Below are 16,717 nucleotides of genomic sequence, written 5' to 3' on the forward strand. Positions count from 1 at the left end.
GTTCTTTTCTTTGACTGATTTCCAGAGATTCAGATTTGAGAGTTAAGTTACTACAAGAGATAGATGAGCATCATGGTCTGGTACACTTATAAAATGATCTGTTTTAATTACTAAAATATATTTAGTTTTAAAAATTAATTTTACATTAAAATTTTAAACACTAAATTGTTATTTTTTAAAATTTATAAAATGGTCTACTCAATCTCAGTAATATTACAGTTTGTCCACTTGGTGGCATCCAAATATTGAGGAGGAATCATTTGCTTTAAAATTTGGTAATTTACCTGTTAACGATAGGAGAATGGTTCTGGGCTTTGGACAATTATGTATAACTATTTTAAATTATAATCATGAAAACTTTGTAGAAATGTAAAATTGTGATATAAAAATGTCTAAATACAAATTTACATATAGTCTATACTTACAGCTACATAGAGTATTATGAATACAGACAAAAACTTTGTTGTTGTTTTTTAAACATCTTTATTGGAGTATAATTGCTTTACAATGGTGTGTTAATTTCTGCTTTATAACAAAGTGAATCAGTTATACATATACATGTGTCCCCATATCTCTTCCCTCTTGCGTCTCCCTCCCTCCCACCCTCCCTATTCCACCCCTCTAGGTGATCACAAAACACCAAGCTGATCTCCCTGTGCTATGCGGCTGCTTCCCACTAGCTATCTGTTTTACGTTTGGTAGTGTATATATGTCCATGCCACTCTCTCACTTTGTCCCAGCTTACCCTTCCCCCTCCCCATGTTCTCAAGTCCATTCTCTAGTAGGTCTGTGACAGACAAAAATTTAAAGAAAATACACAAAAATGAAAATAAGTTGTTTTCCCCCCAGAATTTCTTAAATGATTTTTGCTTTTGTTTTGATTTTTCCAGCTTGAGGTATAATTTACACACAATAAAATTCACCCATTTTAAATGAAGAGGTCGATGAATTTCTGTAATCATTTGCAGTTGTATAACCACTGCCACAATCAAGATATAGTTCTATCACCCTAAATAGTATTGTCATGCCTCTTTCCAGTAGATTCTCTGCCCTGCCCTTGGCCGCAGACAACCACTGGCCTGTTTTCTGTACTATAGTTTTGTTTTTTAGAATTTCATATAGCATGTAGTCTTTTGTGTCTGGCTTCTCTCACTTAGCATGTTTTTGAGGTTCATGATGTTCTTTCATGTATTAATTTTTTATTATTTTTTTGTTACTGAATAATAATCCATAGTATGGATATACCACAATATGTTTATTCATTTATCAGTTGATGAACATTTAGGTTGTTTTCGCTATGGGTGTACACAAGTCTTTGCAGACATTATATTTCCCTTTCTCCTGAGTAAATACCTAAGAGTAGTATTGCTGGATCATATAGTAAGTATATGCTTAATTCTTAAATGCTTTTTAAACTTGGTGATTAATATAAAACCATTCATGATTTGAAAGACACTAATTTTTGCCAAGCAAATTAACAAAGATAGAAAAAATAATATGCTCAGATTGAATTTAAATAAGCACTTATTAAACAGCTTGTAGTATATCCTGCCTGTCTAGATGGCAATTGGGCAATCATGTATTGAAGCTTATTCTTACGTTTTGACTTACTATTTCTATTCTCAGGCGTTTATCACAGAGAAATAATCACAGAAGTACACAAAGATTTGTATACAGTGATACTCACTGAAGCTTTATTTATCATTATAAAATGTTGGAAACAATTCAAATATCTAATTCTAAGGGATTAATTGCATAAAAGATGATAGATCTCAGTGAAGCAACCCCATTCAGCCATTAAAACTTCCATTTTTAAAGGAAATTGAAAAGCTTGGAAAAATGCTTACATGTAATATTAAGTAGAAAAAACAACCAGATAGGAAGTTGCACAAATGTATGTGTGTGTTCATATGCATATTTACATACAGAAAAAAAACTACAAGGAGATATAACAGATTTTTAATAGTGGCTGTATTTGGATGGTAGGTAGTGAAGACCTTTTTTTTTTTTTTTAATGTTTATCTTTTCCTATTATCTGAGTCATTAAATTTACCCAAAGGAAAAAGGAATGCCTGGCCAGTGTGGAAGGGGTACAGTCTAGTAGAGAAATAGGTTTAGGATTGGATGTCAGGAGGCCTGGATTATAATTTTAACCTATAGCTATATGGACCCTAACAAATCAGCTTTGGGGGCTTTATTTTCTTCATCAACGAAAGGAAAAGTTTCAACAAAATGAGTTGGTTTCAAACCGTGTTCTGAGACCTTATGGGCTCCAGTTTTTGTCTTGCTACAACCTGGGCAGCTCTACTGTGTCTATTTTGAGGTTTAGGGTTTAGAATCCCAAGGAAAACTCTGGTACTTTTACTTTAAATAAAAAATGAGTTCCACTGTTTAGAACCCTATGATTTCTTCTTGGTGCTGCTCTGTAATAGATAAACGCTAGAGATACAAGGCAGAGAAATAGGGCAGATCAATGAAGGACTAGCTCAGAGAATCTTATCTACATTTACACTTATTATCTTACAAAATGTGTAATTTAGCTAGGCTTACTTATTTTGCATTTCATTTTCATTTGAGGTCTTGTGCTTTTCCTTTCTTTTTTTCCTTTGTTTGCTTTTAAATATAGCTATTAGACTGTGGTTTTTGGCAGAACAAAATTGATGGATTGATTTGAAGGACAGGCTTCACAAAAATGTATTATAAAAATGTATATTTATGTTTTATAATAGATATTTATTATAAATATATGACATAAATAGTACAGATATTTATTATAAATATATTATAAATATGAATGTATAAATATAATATAAAATATTTTTTATTAAAATATATTGATGTTAAATATATGTGCATTTACAAATCTATAGTTATGTGAAGCTAGTGCAATTGTCTTGATCTAGAGGAATGGTTCTCAAACGTTACTGTGCATCAGAATCACTTGGAGGGTCTGTTAAAACATAGATTATAGGACCCCACTCATTACTTTCTGAATCAGTACATCTGGGATGGGGCCCAATTTGCATTTCTAACAAGTTCCTAGGCGATGTTGATGCTGTATTCTGGGGACCATACTTTGAGAACCCCTGATGTACAGAGAACAAGGGTGAGAATGGAGATAACTTTTCCTAGTTTTGACTTTTTACATGCAAACACTACTTGCTGTCTTAAAGATATTAGTAAATCAGTTCTGCATGGTTAAAAAACATACATGTATGGTTGCACATCTTGTGATTATACTAAAAACTCCTGAATTAACAAACCTTAAAATGATGAGTTTTATTGATGTGATTTATATCTCAATTTTAAAAGTACCTGTAAAATTTTTGAGTTCTCTTCTTCCGTTTGTAAAAATATTCCATTAATTCAGCCTATTCTCACTCCCCATCACTACCTCCACCCCCACTGCTGAAATGTTGACTTAAAAAAATAACAAAAGGAAAAGATTAAGAACACTTATTTAGTTTCCACATCCAATAAATAAGTTGAGAAGGAAGGAAATTTCTAATGGTCAATGTTGCAATCAGCAGTTTTGGAACCAGTTATGGGTGGGAGGGGATTGTAGGAGGTTAACATATATATCTAAAAACGTGATTTGGGAAGTAGCTGCAAACTTCTCTACAAACTTAACACGCATCCTGGAGAGTTGACTGTGGAAGTTAATTAGCTTCATGTATCTTAATGCTCTTGTTACATGAAGCCTCTTAGACTACTGCAGTGCAATTGGTTTAGCAGAGCAATTCAAAATCACTTGGCCAAACCAGATTGCTTTGGCTAAACTGGGGAGAGGAGGGTCCTATAAAATGCTATTTATTTGCATTTGGCCAGCAGCCTGCTTGTTCCCAAACTGAGTAAGAACTCGTTGTTCCCACGTGCATGATTCTGGCATGAAGCTGAAAATGTGTACTGTTAGTCAAAGATGGGCACAGGGGACATCCAAGTGGGAGCCTCAACTCAGGAACCCAGTGCTCTGTTTTTGTTCCTGTAATGAACTCTGGTCCTGTTACTATGACTGCACTGGGCTGTGTTAGCCATTTTTAGCGATTCTTATTCTGCCCAAAGACCTTGATCTGTTTAGATTTTGTGGCTTAAAAAAAAATCTTAGTGGTTTCATCTGTCTTTCTCTTCATTTTATCTTTTGTGCTTTGTAATTTATTTTTACTGTCTGTGAACATTTATATAAACATGTTTCACAAGAGCAGAGTGACACTGCCGTACCTAGGAAGCCTGAGCACACGTCTAAACTGGGCTTCTTTTTTATGTACCCCAGTTCTTTAGGGACCCCCCTCAAGCCTGGAAAAATGCAGTTGTTCTGTTTGTCCTTTGCAGCCCTTCTATGAGAGAGAGAGCTTGTTGTTTATGAGAATTAGAGAAAAGAGAGTCCTTTATGTCTTAGGAAACCATTTCTGTAAACTGCACATTATGTCTCTCTTTATCCTAGGCAGAGAAAATCTCTTCCTGTTAGTTTACTAGAAAGGAAAGAGGGAAAATAATCACCATCTTTTCTTCCTTTGGGCATGTGAGTCCCTTATTTTTTTAATTAAAACTTCTGCCTTAGAAAACTTCAAAGAATTAAGAAAAAAATGTGAATGGGTCAGGGAAAGAATTCAATTATAAGCATATTTGAATCATTAATTAGTTCTTCACTTTCCCATGTTCCTGGCAGCTAATGCTGGTGCTGACCTGCTCACACTTGCCTCTCTTATTGTGTAGTCACAGCTGAGTGACTTTAAAACTACCAAGAGTCTAAAACTACCAGCTGTATAAGAAATACACTTTGAAAACACCATACTTGTAGACCCAAAGTGGAAATTCTGAGTATATTTTGTAGTAATAAAATGAAGTTTTAAGATAATAGCATCCTTCAGTTACAGCCACAGAACAAAAGGAATAGGAAATTGACAGGGAAAAACCTTCTAATGGTTGTGCCATGATCCAACACTCTCCAGTGGATATGCTTAGTTTGGCCTTAGGCTTGTTGGGACAAGTGCTCTGGGGGGCTCCCAAAATGTGCATCTGTAGTCTCAGAGGTTCTGAGTATCCCCAGAATACTAAGAATATGCCAATTGGCTAAAATTGCTGCACACCATTAAGTTTTTTTCTTCTTCCTTTTTTTTTTTAAGACTTTTTTGATATGGACCATTTTTTTTACAGTCTTTTTTTGAATTTGTTACAATATTGCTTCTGTTTTATGTTTTGGTCTTTTGGCCGCAAGGCATGTGGGATCTTCGCTCCCCAACCAGGGATCGAACCTGCACACCCTGCATTGGAAGGCGAAGTCTTAACCACTGGACCACTTTCTTGCTTTTTTTCTTTCTCATCTGGCCCAGGTTAGAGTTGCTAGGAGTTACAGCTGTCTTTGATACAGTGGCTGACATATGCTCTGCTCTTGGACCTCCCAGAGGCTATACCTCAAAATCAACTATTGAATTTTTAAAAAATACTCATGCCCAGGCCCCACCCTTAAAGATTCTTAACTGAGTTCACAGTGGGGCATGGGCATCCAAACTTTTTAAACTCCTCAAATAACTCTGTTGTGTGCTATGATGTTGAGAATCAGCCCCTGTCATGGTGGGGCTGGTGGTAGTGTCACAAGGACAGAGATCTAGCTCTAAGATATCCCAAACCCATCTATGCTCTGTCCCAGGAAAGACGGCAACAGCCACCTGTTGTCAGATGCCACGACACTGACAGCTCTGCCTCCTTTCCTCTTCCACTTGTCCTCTCCCCACTGTCTGTTCTTGTCTCTCTTTTGAGCCACCAGGGAATTAAATCAGCTGTAGGCCCCGGAAAGGTCTTCATCCTTCTGCACTGAGCTTGCCTTCCCATAAATTGAGGATTGGGTAACTCATTGGTTAACTGAGCAAGTAATTGGTAGCCTGTTGGGTAGAGTTCATGTTTTTCCAACAATAGCAGGGTTAACAGGGACCACATGCTGCTACTCACCATCTTGCCTCCTTTCCTGAATCTTATTCTTATATCATATGGGAAAGCATTAATTTAAAAATCCATTCTTTTCAATTCTACATAGTAATCAAGCATTAAGGAAATGTTCTTGCCTCCTAGGTTTAAAAAAAAAAAAAAGGTTGAGATTATACAATGCCTCACAGATACAGTTCTTCCTTGTGCACACGATTATATCCAAACCTTACTCTCCCTTGGACACATAGTAACATACCAATGCCAGACTGGCTCACATTCATCTGTCTTTTTATAGTGAAACTCTTTGTAAGCTCTGGTGGGTTTCTGGTCTAATTAACGAAGGTGTACATTTTTGATATATTGCTTTATTTTTTAAGAGATAGTAGCACTTTTTAGGAAACAGTTTCTGGAATACTATTTTAGAAAACAGTTTTGTTAAAAGTATAAATTTGTTACACAAATTTATACACATTTATACTTTTTTTTTTTTTTTCCCGTACGCGGGCCTCTCACTGCTGTGGCCTCTCCCGTTGTGGAGCACAGGCTCTGGACGCACAGGCCCAGCGGCCCTGGCTCACGGGCCCAGCCGCTCTGCAGCATGTGGGATCTTCCCGGACCGGGGCACGAACCCATGTCCCCTGCATCGGCAGGCGGACTCTCAACCACTGCGTCACCAGGGAAGCCCCACATTTATACTTTTATGTAAACTTTAAAATCATTCTTTTGAGTTATTTAAAAAAATAGGACCACAAAGATTCTGATTAGAAATTCATATATAATATATGGAAAATATTTATTTTATGCTATTAAGTATTTATATTCAGGGACATGGGGTCATTCTTTATTAAGGTATTATTTTATGTTCTTCAATAAAATGTTATATAGACCTTCTTAAAGGTCTTGTACCTTTCTTAATAAATTCATTGCTAGATATTTTTTAACAGCCTTAATGAGGCATAATTTGCCTTTGAGTTAGAGTTGTGCAACCATCTCCATAAATCAGTTTTAGGACTTCTCCACCATCCCCCAAAGTTCCCTCTGCCCTTTTTCAGCTTACCCCCACTCCCACCCCCAGCCCTAGGCAACAGCTGATCTTTCTGTCCCTATAGATTTGCCTCTTCTGGACATTTAAAATAAATTACATCACATCAATATGTAATCTTTTGCATCTGGCTTCTTTCAGCTTGCATTATGTGTTTAAGGTTCATTTGTGTTGTAGCATGTATCATTAGTTTGATCCTTTTTTTTTTTTCCTGGCTGCGTTGGGTCTTCGTTGTGGTGAGTGCGGGCTGCTTTTCGTTGTGGTGCGTGGGCTTCTCATTGCGGCAGCTTCTCTTGTTACAGAGCACGGGCTCTAGGCACTCGGGCTTCAGTAGCTGTGGCATGCAGGATCTAGAGCACAGGCTCAGTAGTTATGGCACACAGGCTTAGTTGCTCCACAGCATGTGGTATCTTCCTGGATGAGAGCTTGAACCTGTGTCCCCTGCATTGGCGGGTGGATTCTTAACCACTGTGCCACCAGGGAAGTCCCTTTTTAAATAATTAATTAATTAATTAATTAAGTTAGTTTTGGCTGCGTTGGGTCTTCATTGCTGCGTGCAGTCTTTCGCTAGTTCCAGTGAGCGGGGACTACTCTTTGTTGCGGTGCTCGGGCTTCTCACTGCAGTGGTTTCTCTTGTCACAGAGCACAGGCTCTAGGCATGCGGGCTTCAGTAGTTGTGGCACGTGGGCTTCAGAAGTTGTGGCACGCAGGCTCCAGTAGTTGTGGCATGTAGGCTCAGTAGTTGTGGCTCTCGGGCTCTAGAGCACAGGGTCATTAGTTGTGGCTCACGGGCTTAGTTGCTCCGCAGCATGTGGGATCTTCCTGGACCACGGCTGGAACCTGTGTCCCCTGCACTGGCAGGTGGATTCTTAACCATTGCGCCACCAGGGAAGTCCAGTTTGATCCTTTTTATTGCTGAATAGTATTTCATTGTATGGCTATACCACATTTTCTTTATCCATTCATCAGTTGGATATTCACATTGCTTTTGGTTTTGAGCTACTATGAATAATGCTGCAATGAGTATTCACATACAAGTTTTATGTTTTCATTTCTCTTGGGTAGATTCCTAGGAGTGAAATTGCTGGGTCGAACAGTAAGTTTATGTTTATCTTTTTAAGAAACTGCCAAACTGTTTTTCAAAGTGAAAGTACTGTTTTATATTCTCACAAGCAATGTACGAGGGTTCTAGGTACTCCACATCACCGCCAACATTTTGTGTCATGTCTTTTTTTTTTTTTTTTTTTTTGTGGTATGCGGGCCTCTCACTGCTGTGGCCTCTCCCGCTGCGGAGCACAGGCTCCGGACGTGCAGGCTCAGCGACCATGGCTCACGGGCCCAGCCGCTCCGCGGCACGTGGGATCCTCCCGTACCGGGACACGAACCCGTGTCCCCTGCATCGGCAGGCGGGCTCTCAACCACTGCGCCACCAGGGAAGCCCTGTGTCATGTCTTTTTGATGATAGTCCTTCTAATGGGTCTGTGTTGGTTATCTATAGTTGCATAACAAATTATCCCAAAATTTATTTGCTTAAAATCAAACAATTACTATCTTACAGTTTCTGTGGAATCTGGGTGTGGTTAGCTAGGCCCTCTGGTTTAGGGTTTCACAAAAGACTACATTCAAGGTATTGCAGGGGGTGCTGTATCTACCTGGAGGCTTGACTGGGGAGCGATCTGCTTCCAAGCTCACTCAAGTGGCTGTTAGTGGAATTCATTTCCTCTTGGTCTGTTGAACTGAGGGCCTCGGTTCCTCACTGGCTGTTGGCCGAAAGCCTCCTTCAGTTCTTTGCCTCATGGGCTTCACTGGAAGGCAGCTCACCCATGGTAGCTTGTTTCCCTCAGAGTGAGCAAGTGAGAGAGCAAGAGTCTTTTTGTCATTTAATCTTAGAAACGACATCCCATTACTTAGAGGCTGCCTACCACATTCATTGTGGTTTTAATTTGCATTTCCCTAATAACTAATGATGCTGAATATTTTTTTACTGCTTACTAGCTGTTTGTATATGCTCTTTGGTGAAATATCCACTCAAGTTTTTACCCAGTTTAAAATTGAGTTGTTTGCCTTCTTATTATTGAGTCATAAGAGGTCTTTATATACTCTGGATACAAATACTTAATTAGATATTCTGTATGCAAATTGTATTCATTTTCTACTGCTTGATAACAAATTACCACAGCTCAGCAGTTTTAACAACACAAATAAATTACTTAGTGATCTATAGGTCAGAAGTCTGGTAGGGGTCTCACTGGACTAAACCCAGGTGTCAGCAGCTGCACTCCTTTCTGAAGGCTCTAAGGGAGAATCTGTTTACTGCTCACTCGGGTTGTTGGCAGAATTCAGTACTTGTGTTGTAGGACCAAGGTCTCCATGTTTTTGCTGGTTGTAAACTGATGGCCATTCCTAGCTTCTTAGAGGTCACTGCATTCCTTGGCTCTTGGCCCCCTTCCACCATGTTCAAAGCCAGATTGTCATCCATGGAGCCAGTCATTCCTGTGTTGCATCTCTCTGACTCTTCCTCTCTCACTCCAGCTGGGAAAGGCTCTCCTCTTTTAAGCATTCGTGTAATTAGATTGGGCCCACCTGGATAATACACGTTAATCTTCACATTTCAAGGTCTTTAACCTTAATCACTTCTTCAGAGTCTCTTTGCCATGTAAGGTAATATATTCATAGGTTCTGGGGATTAGGAAGTAGACATTTGAGGAGGGTGTTATTTTGCCTACTACACAAATATTTTCTCCCGGTCTATAGTTTATCATTTCATTTCATTTCATTTGCTTAATTGTGTTCTCTGAAGTACAAAAGTCTTTAATTTTGATGAAATCCAACTTATTGATTTTTTTCTTTCATGGATTGTGCTAAGAATACCTTGCCTAACCAAAGGTCATAAAGATTTTTCTTTTTAAAAATTTTTATAGTTTTAGCCCTTCAATTTAGATTTATGATCCATTTTGAATTAATTTTTATATATGGTGCTAGGTAAGGATCTAAGTTTGTTTGTTTGTTTGTTTCATGTGGATATCCAGTTGTCCTCAGCATCTCCTTTCTCTCATTAAATTGTTTTGGCACCTGTGTTGAAAATCAATTGGCAATGATTATAAGGATTTATTTTTTGAACTCTCAATTCTCTCCATTGATTTGTATCTCTATCCTTGTGCCGATATTACACTGTCTCCTTTTCTAGGTATTTTAAAGTTTTTGTTACTGTTAAGAGTGAAGTTAAAATTATTTTGAACCTAAAATATTATTAACTCAGAACAATTTTCCTTAAGCTCACTGGCAGATTAATATAATTAATCTATCATAATATTGTCTTGGCCTTGAAGTAAAAAGAAAATGTAACTTTTATGCCTCAATTAGGTAACTGGAAATTGCTTTGAATCTATTAAATTCTATCTAATGGGACTAAGTTGCAAAGATGTCAGGGATTTTGGTATTAGTGTTACATTAAATATCTTGATGAATAGTATTTAATTTCATATTTTGAATTTGAACAACTTATTATTATCATTATATACACATATTCCCTTGGTATAAGTAACATTTCCAGATTTTCTTTCTTATTTCTTTCAGATCAATCTCTAGAATCTCGTAGAATCTACAACAAGCCGATCCAGAGCTTGTCCAACATGGACACCATTTTCAGTGAAGCCCTTCTGAAGATGCGGAAGCAGCACCCTGGGTGCCTTTCTCAGGAGACTTCCATCCGTGCAGTCCAGGCCGCTGTCCAGTATCCCTATGAGGTGGGCATCAAGAAGGAAGAGGAGCTGTATGTGCACCTTCAGAGATCAGGGCAGGCTAGAGCCCTGCAATATTCTTTCTTGGCGGAGAGGACCACAAATAAGTGGTCCACTCCCTCTGGAGCATCCTGGAGAACAGCACTGGCACAGCCCATCTCTTCTGTTGGCATTCTCGGTAAGAACATGGGTAATGTCACTCCCCAAATCTGCACATGTAAAGTATTACCATTTGCTTAGGGCCACCAGGTGCCAGGCTCTTTGCTAAACATATCACTTGTTTTACCTAACTTAATTTTCACTCCAGCCCATGAACTATCTTTACTTTATATGTGAGGCCTAGAAACACTAACCTTCTCAACAGCGAGCTAATGAAACCCAAGTCATCTAATGTAGGTCTGTCTGATTCCAGACTCTGGGCATTTTTTAACTCATTTCTACCTCTTCCACGTCTCTCATTCCTGGATTTTCCAACAATGATTATTAATATGTTGCACATTTCAAAGTGTGTTCTGTCACTCCTATAGCTAGGGATTTGGAATGAAGGCTATATCTTTCTGGTCCTTGCATCCATTCACTTCTCCTGGTTCAAAACCACTATCCTCAAATTCATTTGAACTCTGAAATAGTGGCTTCCCTACTTTTTTCCCCTAGAAAATTTCTCAAACAAAATGTCTTCTTTCCTCAGAAGCTAGCTCTCTGATTGCCTTCTTCAGGCCACTTTCTTAAACTTCCCTTTCTCTTAGTCTTGGCCCAAGAATGGTCTTGGGTAGATTCCAAACCTTCTGAAATAGTAAGTGAAATGTTATATGTATTAGCTTGTATACAGTCTTCTGGGGGAGGAGGTCCAAAGTTTACTAAAAGCATCAACTTTCTTAACCCTCACCCAGCTCTCTAACACCAACCCAGCTTGGAGGGGAGGAGCCCTCTCTACATCTTCTTAGTCTGTTGTGGTTTCAGTCAAGTTTGGGAATAAAATAGTGTGTCTTTAACGCAAACACACTGTGCTCCTCTAGCAGTGACTCTGTTCACTTGTGATTTTTTAAGGAGATGGATAAATAGTGTGACAAAGAACCATGAGTATCCCTTTTTTATACTCTTTCAGCAACATCAATATTTGTTCCCAGTTATGTACTTACCTGTTTCTTCTTCCTTGTATTCCTTCAAGCCAAGAATAATTAATGCAAAATAATAGTAAAAGTTTTAAGTTTATCAGTATCATGTTTGTCAACCATCGTTTGAGAATTTCCCTATTTCCTTATTGTGAACTTTTTAAAAATACTTCAGGTTTGTGTCTAACATGGAATGTTTAAAAGTTTAAGGTTGTTTTTTTTTAAGTATACCCCACATTGTTCTGAAAAATATTTGAAGAAGCATTTAAACTGTGTAGAAGACAATGTGGATAAAAATAAAGTGAGAGAGTTCGTCATTTCCCCCTTCTTCATGTTTATCCACATCCCGCTCTGCACTTCTTCTTTGTGACACAGCCTCCCGCTGCACCCTGTGTCCTCTGGAACACGCCCACAGCCTCATCTGGTTTACTAATGGCTCCCCCTCTGTCTCCTGCCTGAAACCTGGCTTACCCTGGGCACCTGCTTCTACTGCAGCCCTGTCAAGAGAATGCTGTTGCTTCTCGCACACTCCATGGACCTCACTGTCACTTCCCAGTTCCCCTCTCAGACCATTACCCCTTTCAGGACACTCTCCTCTGTGATCCTGCCATCCAGTCGTATCACTTTATCCCTCCTCATTACTGTCAGTGCTCCCCTGCTTTGCCCTCATTTTAGTACCTGGCTCACAGTTATCCTCTGTGGCCCAAATCCTGCTGCCATCTGGTTGTCTTCATCCTCTGTGTGAATAATTCAGCCCTGAATAACCCAGCCCTGTTGCTTCTGGATTCCTTCACCCCCTCAGATCCAGTGACGCTCACCTCACTTCACTTCTGTGACCCACACTTATGGCTTCACTGTAGGTCTTGTCTTTACCCTCAATATTTCTCCACCTGTGAAATGAGAAATCTCACTTTTTCACTACAACCTTGTATTTTCCCACATCCCTTTCTCGGTTATTCTAACTAGCACATGTGTTACTTGATCAGCTCCTCCTATCTTTACTTTCTTCTCTATTCAGTTTCATTTCCAGTCATAACTTCAGCTACTCTCTTACCAATGTCCTCAAATGCCACGACTCATCCTTTCATTATGCCCCCTGGCAAAACCCCAGCCCTCATGAGCCCAACTTTGCACTTCCATGAGCCTATGTTCTCAGATCAGGCTGGTGCAAACTGCAAGTTCACATTCTCCCACCTTGCCTGTCAGAAGGGGAGAAGACTGCAGTTGACCAAACACTGCAGAACCAGTAGTCAAAGCATCCCTTATCCTGTATTTACTTCTCTGAGTAGAAGAGGTTCTTGACTAGATTTAATTCCATGGCAGTTAAAGGCAGTGATTTGGTACAGGAGCAGGACTCCTGGTCCCTGTCTGTGTGTGTTTAATGAGGAAAAATTAAGAAACTAAACTCAATGTAAATGCAATATGTACCTATGAAAACATAATTACCAACAGTGAAAAGTTTGGTCTTTCAGCCCTTTGTTCTTGAGAACTTTGAGACCACAAGGTTGTGAAAAAAGAGGTTAGTAGCTAAGAACTTTTTGAAAGAAATAGATACTGTTTTCATGTATATTTTGTTTCAGTGATTAAATGAAAAGTATCAGTTTATAGAACTGAAGAAGATCTAAAATTATAGCTAAGACACTCTAAAAAACCTTAGTCTGGCCCACTTTGTGGTTTGGATTATGAGTTGTTTGGAGCCCCAGTGGTCCTTCAGCAGACCTGCTCTGAGAGGTGAGCGCCGAGGAGTTCTGCTCCAACTTCACCAGGTGGCCTTCCTTCCCCACTGTGTCCCGTGCTGAGATATCACCTGCATGACATTATACTTTACAAAGCACTTTCACATAAACTTCTCATTAGTCCTTATTGTCCCTGTGAGTTTATAATCTCTACATGGTAGGAATTTTCAGCTTGGGACTGAAAGCTAGGAGGCCAGGGTTTTGAACCCCCAACTCTACCTCCTATTTACCCAGGCCAAAGTTTAGGATACAAGCTGCTACAACAGTGAGAGCTATCCAGCCTTCTTGTTACTGAGTGAAATGCAGATGCTTAGTAAATTTGGAAACCTAAATGTTTTAAATAATTTAATATATATATATATATATTGTATTAAATAATTTAATACAATTTAAAAATTAAATATATTCCAGAGAAACTAAATCAGTGATTTCTTATTATTGATAACATTCTTTATTCAAAACCAATTGCCACAGGGGATTAAGAGGCACAAATTACTATGTATAAAATAAATAAGCTACAAGGATATATTGTACAGCACAGGTAATATAGCCAATATTTTATAATAACTTTAAATCCAGTATAATCTATAAAAATTTTGAATCACTATGTTGTACACCTAAAACTAAAGAATATTGTAAATCAACTAAACTTCAATTGAAAAAAAAAGAAACAATCCCCAAAGCTAGTCATTGTGAAGTGTAGAAGAGTTATATATATACATGTCTTTCACGAAACATCCACAGTGGGTTGGTTAGGTAACAGGTAACCTGCTGCTGTAACAAATAACAATCTCAGTGGCTTAGCACAATAAAGATCATTTTCCTCCTCACTCCGCAGTAATTCTACAACCAGGTTCTTCCCAAGTAGCGGCTCTGCCATCCTCCTGGATAAGGGTCAGCAAACTTTTTCTGTAAAGTTCCAGATAGTAAATGTTTTAGACTTTTGGGGCCATATGGTCTCTTTTGCAACTACTCACCTCTGCTATTGAGGACAAAAACAGCCATAGAGCAATTTCGTGGACGATGGGTGTGCGAGAGCATCTGCAGGTGCCAGGCGGGGGGGAACCGGGAAGACCCAGCTGAGGGTGTGTGGATTTGAGCCTTCGCATTTCTAACCCGAGATCTTGAAATGCATCGTGATTCCTGTCTGCTGGACTGTAAAGTTCATGTAGGTAATCTTGGAAAGAATGGTAACAAGGCTGAATTGGAACGAGCTTTTGGCTATTATGGACCACTCCGAAGTGTGTGGGTTGCTAGAAACCCTCCCGGCTTTGCTTTTGTTGAATTTGAAGATCCCGAGATGCAGCTGATGCTGTCCAAGAACTAGATGAGAGAACACTATGTGGCCGCCGAGTAAGAGTGGAATTGTCGAATGGTGAAAAGAGAAGTCGAAATCATGGGCTGCCTCTTTCTTGGGGTCATCGCCCTCGGGATGATTATTGGAGGAGTCCTCCACCTTGCCACACATCTCCAAGACGGAGAAGCTTCTCCCGCAGCTGGAGCAGGTCCCTTTCTAGAGACAGGAGAAGAGAGAGATCACTGTCCCAGGAGAGAAATCACAAGCCGTCCCGATCTTTCTCTAGGTCTCATAGCCGATCTAGGTCAAAGAAAGGAAATAGAAGACCAGTTTGCAAGAGGGAGTGGTGTACAGGAAATAACTTCATTTGACAGGAGTATGTACAGAAAATTCAAGTTTTGTTTGAGACTTCATAAGTTTGGTGCATTTTTTAAATGTTTTAGCTGTTCACATTTGTTTGTCCCTTGGAACAGTGACACATAAAGATGTAATTCTCTACGGTTTGAAATGGATCATATGAGGCATGTAATATCAAGAATTGTTACTTTACAATGTTCCCTTATGCAAAATTGAATTTGCTTTGAATTTTTAGTCTTGCATAGACTGATAATAAACCTCTAACTCCTGTTCAGCTAAAGTGTGATGTTTAATATTATGGAAACAAAACTGGCAAAAATTGAAAAGACTTTCTGTAGCTGGGATATGCAGCTGTAGTTAAGCAAGCAGTCTTTAAAAGCTGCTGTGAACACAAGCCAGCAGGTAAAAATTAAAACTGCACCATTAAACTAGATTAGAGGTTTAAAAATTCCACTAGTCTTCACCCCGGACAAGAGGTTGTCCGGTGGGTTTAGAATCTAAGAAGTTTCAAGAAAGTTAGTTTACCTTTGCTTTAGGTCATAAGTTCCTTCTGTGATTGCTCTATATGAATACATAGCTCTTTGTAATATTATTTGGAAATTTGAGACTATTCAATATACCAATGTCCTGCTAGTTTAAGGGTACATTGTAGAGCTGAACTTTGAGTTACCGTACAAGATTTTTTTTTTCATGCTGTCATTTGTAATATGTTTTGTGAGAATCCTTGGGATTAAAGTTTTGGTTACAAATTGTTGTTTAACCTGAAAGCCTGTTTTTCCTTGCAAAACTAAAATCTGAGCTTGGTACCAATCAAGTCCAGGTATAACATTCCTGTTGGAAGCCATACTTACATTTTCTTGTAAAGTGCTTTTGAAAATAAAATATTAACATAATTGTGTAATAGTTGAACCCACTATTACCATAGTTCTTGTCCCATAGAAGTCAGTTGGTTACACAAATCTTATTTTGTAAGAAACACAATTTGAGGCTTTTGAAGTGAAGGGAATTTTTGGTTGTCTACTTAAGTAATGATACATTTTTAGGAGTAGAAGCCAGTTCAAAGTCCATGATATTCAGTGACCAGCATTTTAAAGTATAGCCACCTGATACATTATAATCCAAAGTTGCTGGTAAAAAAACAAACAAACAAAAAGAAAAAAAAAACACTTTAGCACAAAGTAGAACTTTAAACGTTCCACAAAGCTTTAAAAATTGCTTCCATTTTATATAATTTGAGGTGTTGCATGGAAATTCTAAATTGATCCATCATGATGTGAAATTCACTATCTGGTTCAAATGTAACAGTGCATAATTGAATATGGAGGCATGCATAACCTTCTTCTTAGAAATCTAGAGGAGTTGTAATTTCAAATTTTTGTGCAATTAGATTAAATCATTATGCAACAGTCTCTTGGCTTAGTTTCCTTAAATGTGCTATTTAAAGATAGTTTTGGATTATGCTGTACTGACTTTCTTTAATATAAAAGATGTCATTGTATTAATCTATAAGG

At 38.5% G+C, this 16,717-nt stretch overlaps 1 protein-coding gene and 1 pseudogene across 4 annotated transcripts in view; both read left to right on the top strand.

The window, feature by feature from the left end:
• EHHADH (enoyl-CoA hydratase and 3-hydroxyacyl CoA dehydrogenase) overlaps nucleotides 1–16,717 on the top strand; it is a 55,487-nt gene that overhangs the window by 29,988 nt on the left and 8,782 nt on the right. For all 3 annotated transcript variants that reach the window (XM_082625297.1, XM_082625296.1, XM_082625298.1), the window contains one exon: nucleotides 10,541–10,882. In XM_082625297.1, the coding sequence (XP_082481423.1) occupies nucleotides 10,541–10,882 (342 nt within the window). The remainder of the gene's footprint in view (nucleotides 1–10,540; nucleotides 10,883–16,717) is intronic.
• Nucleotides 14,479–15,955, top strand: LOC309806453 (serine/arginine-rich splicing factor 3-like; annotated as a pseudogene). Its single transcript has one exon. The product of its transcript is annotated as a serine/arginine-rich splicing factor 3-like (transcript).

The sequence above is a fragment of the Mesoplodon mirus genome, assembly GCF_964341445.2.
Source record: "Mesoplodon mirus genome assembly, chromosome: 6".
In the NCBI taxonomy this organism is placed as follows: domain Eukaryota; kingdom Metazoa; phylum Chordata; class Mammalia; order Artiodactyla; family Ziphiidae; genus Mesoplodon; species Mesoplodon mirus.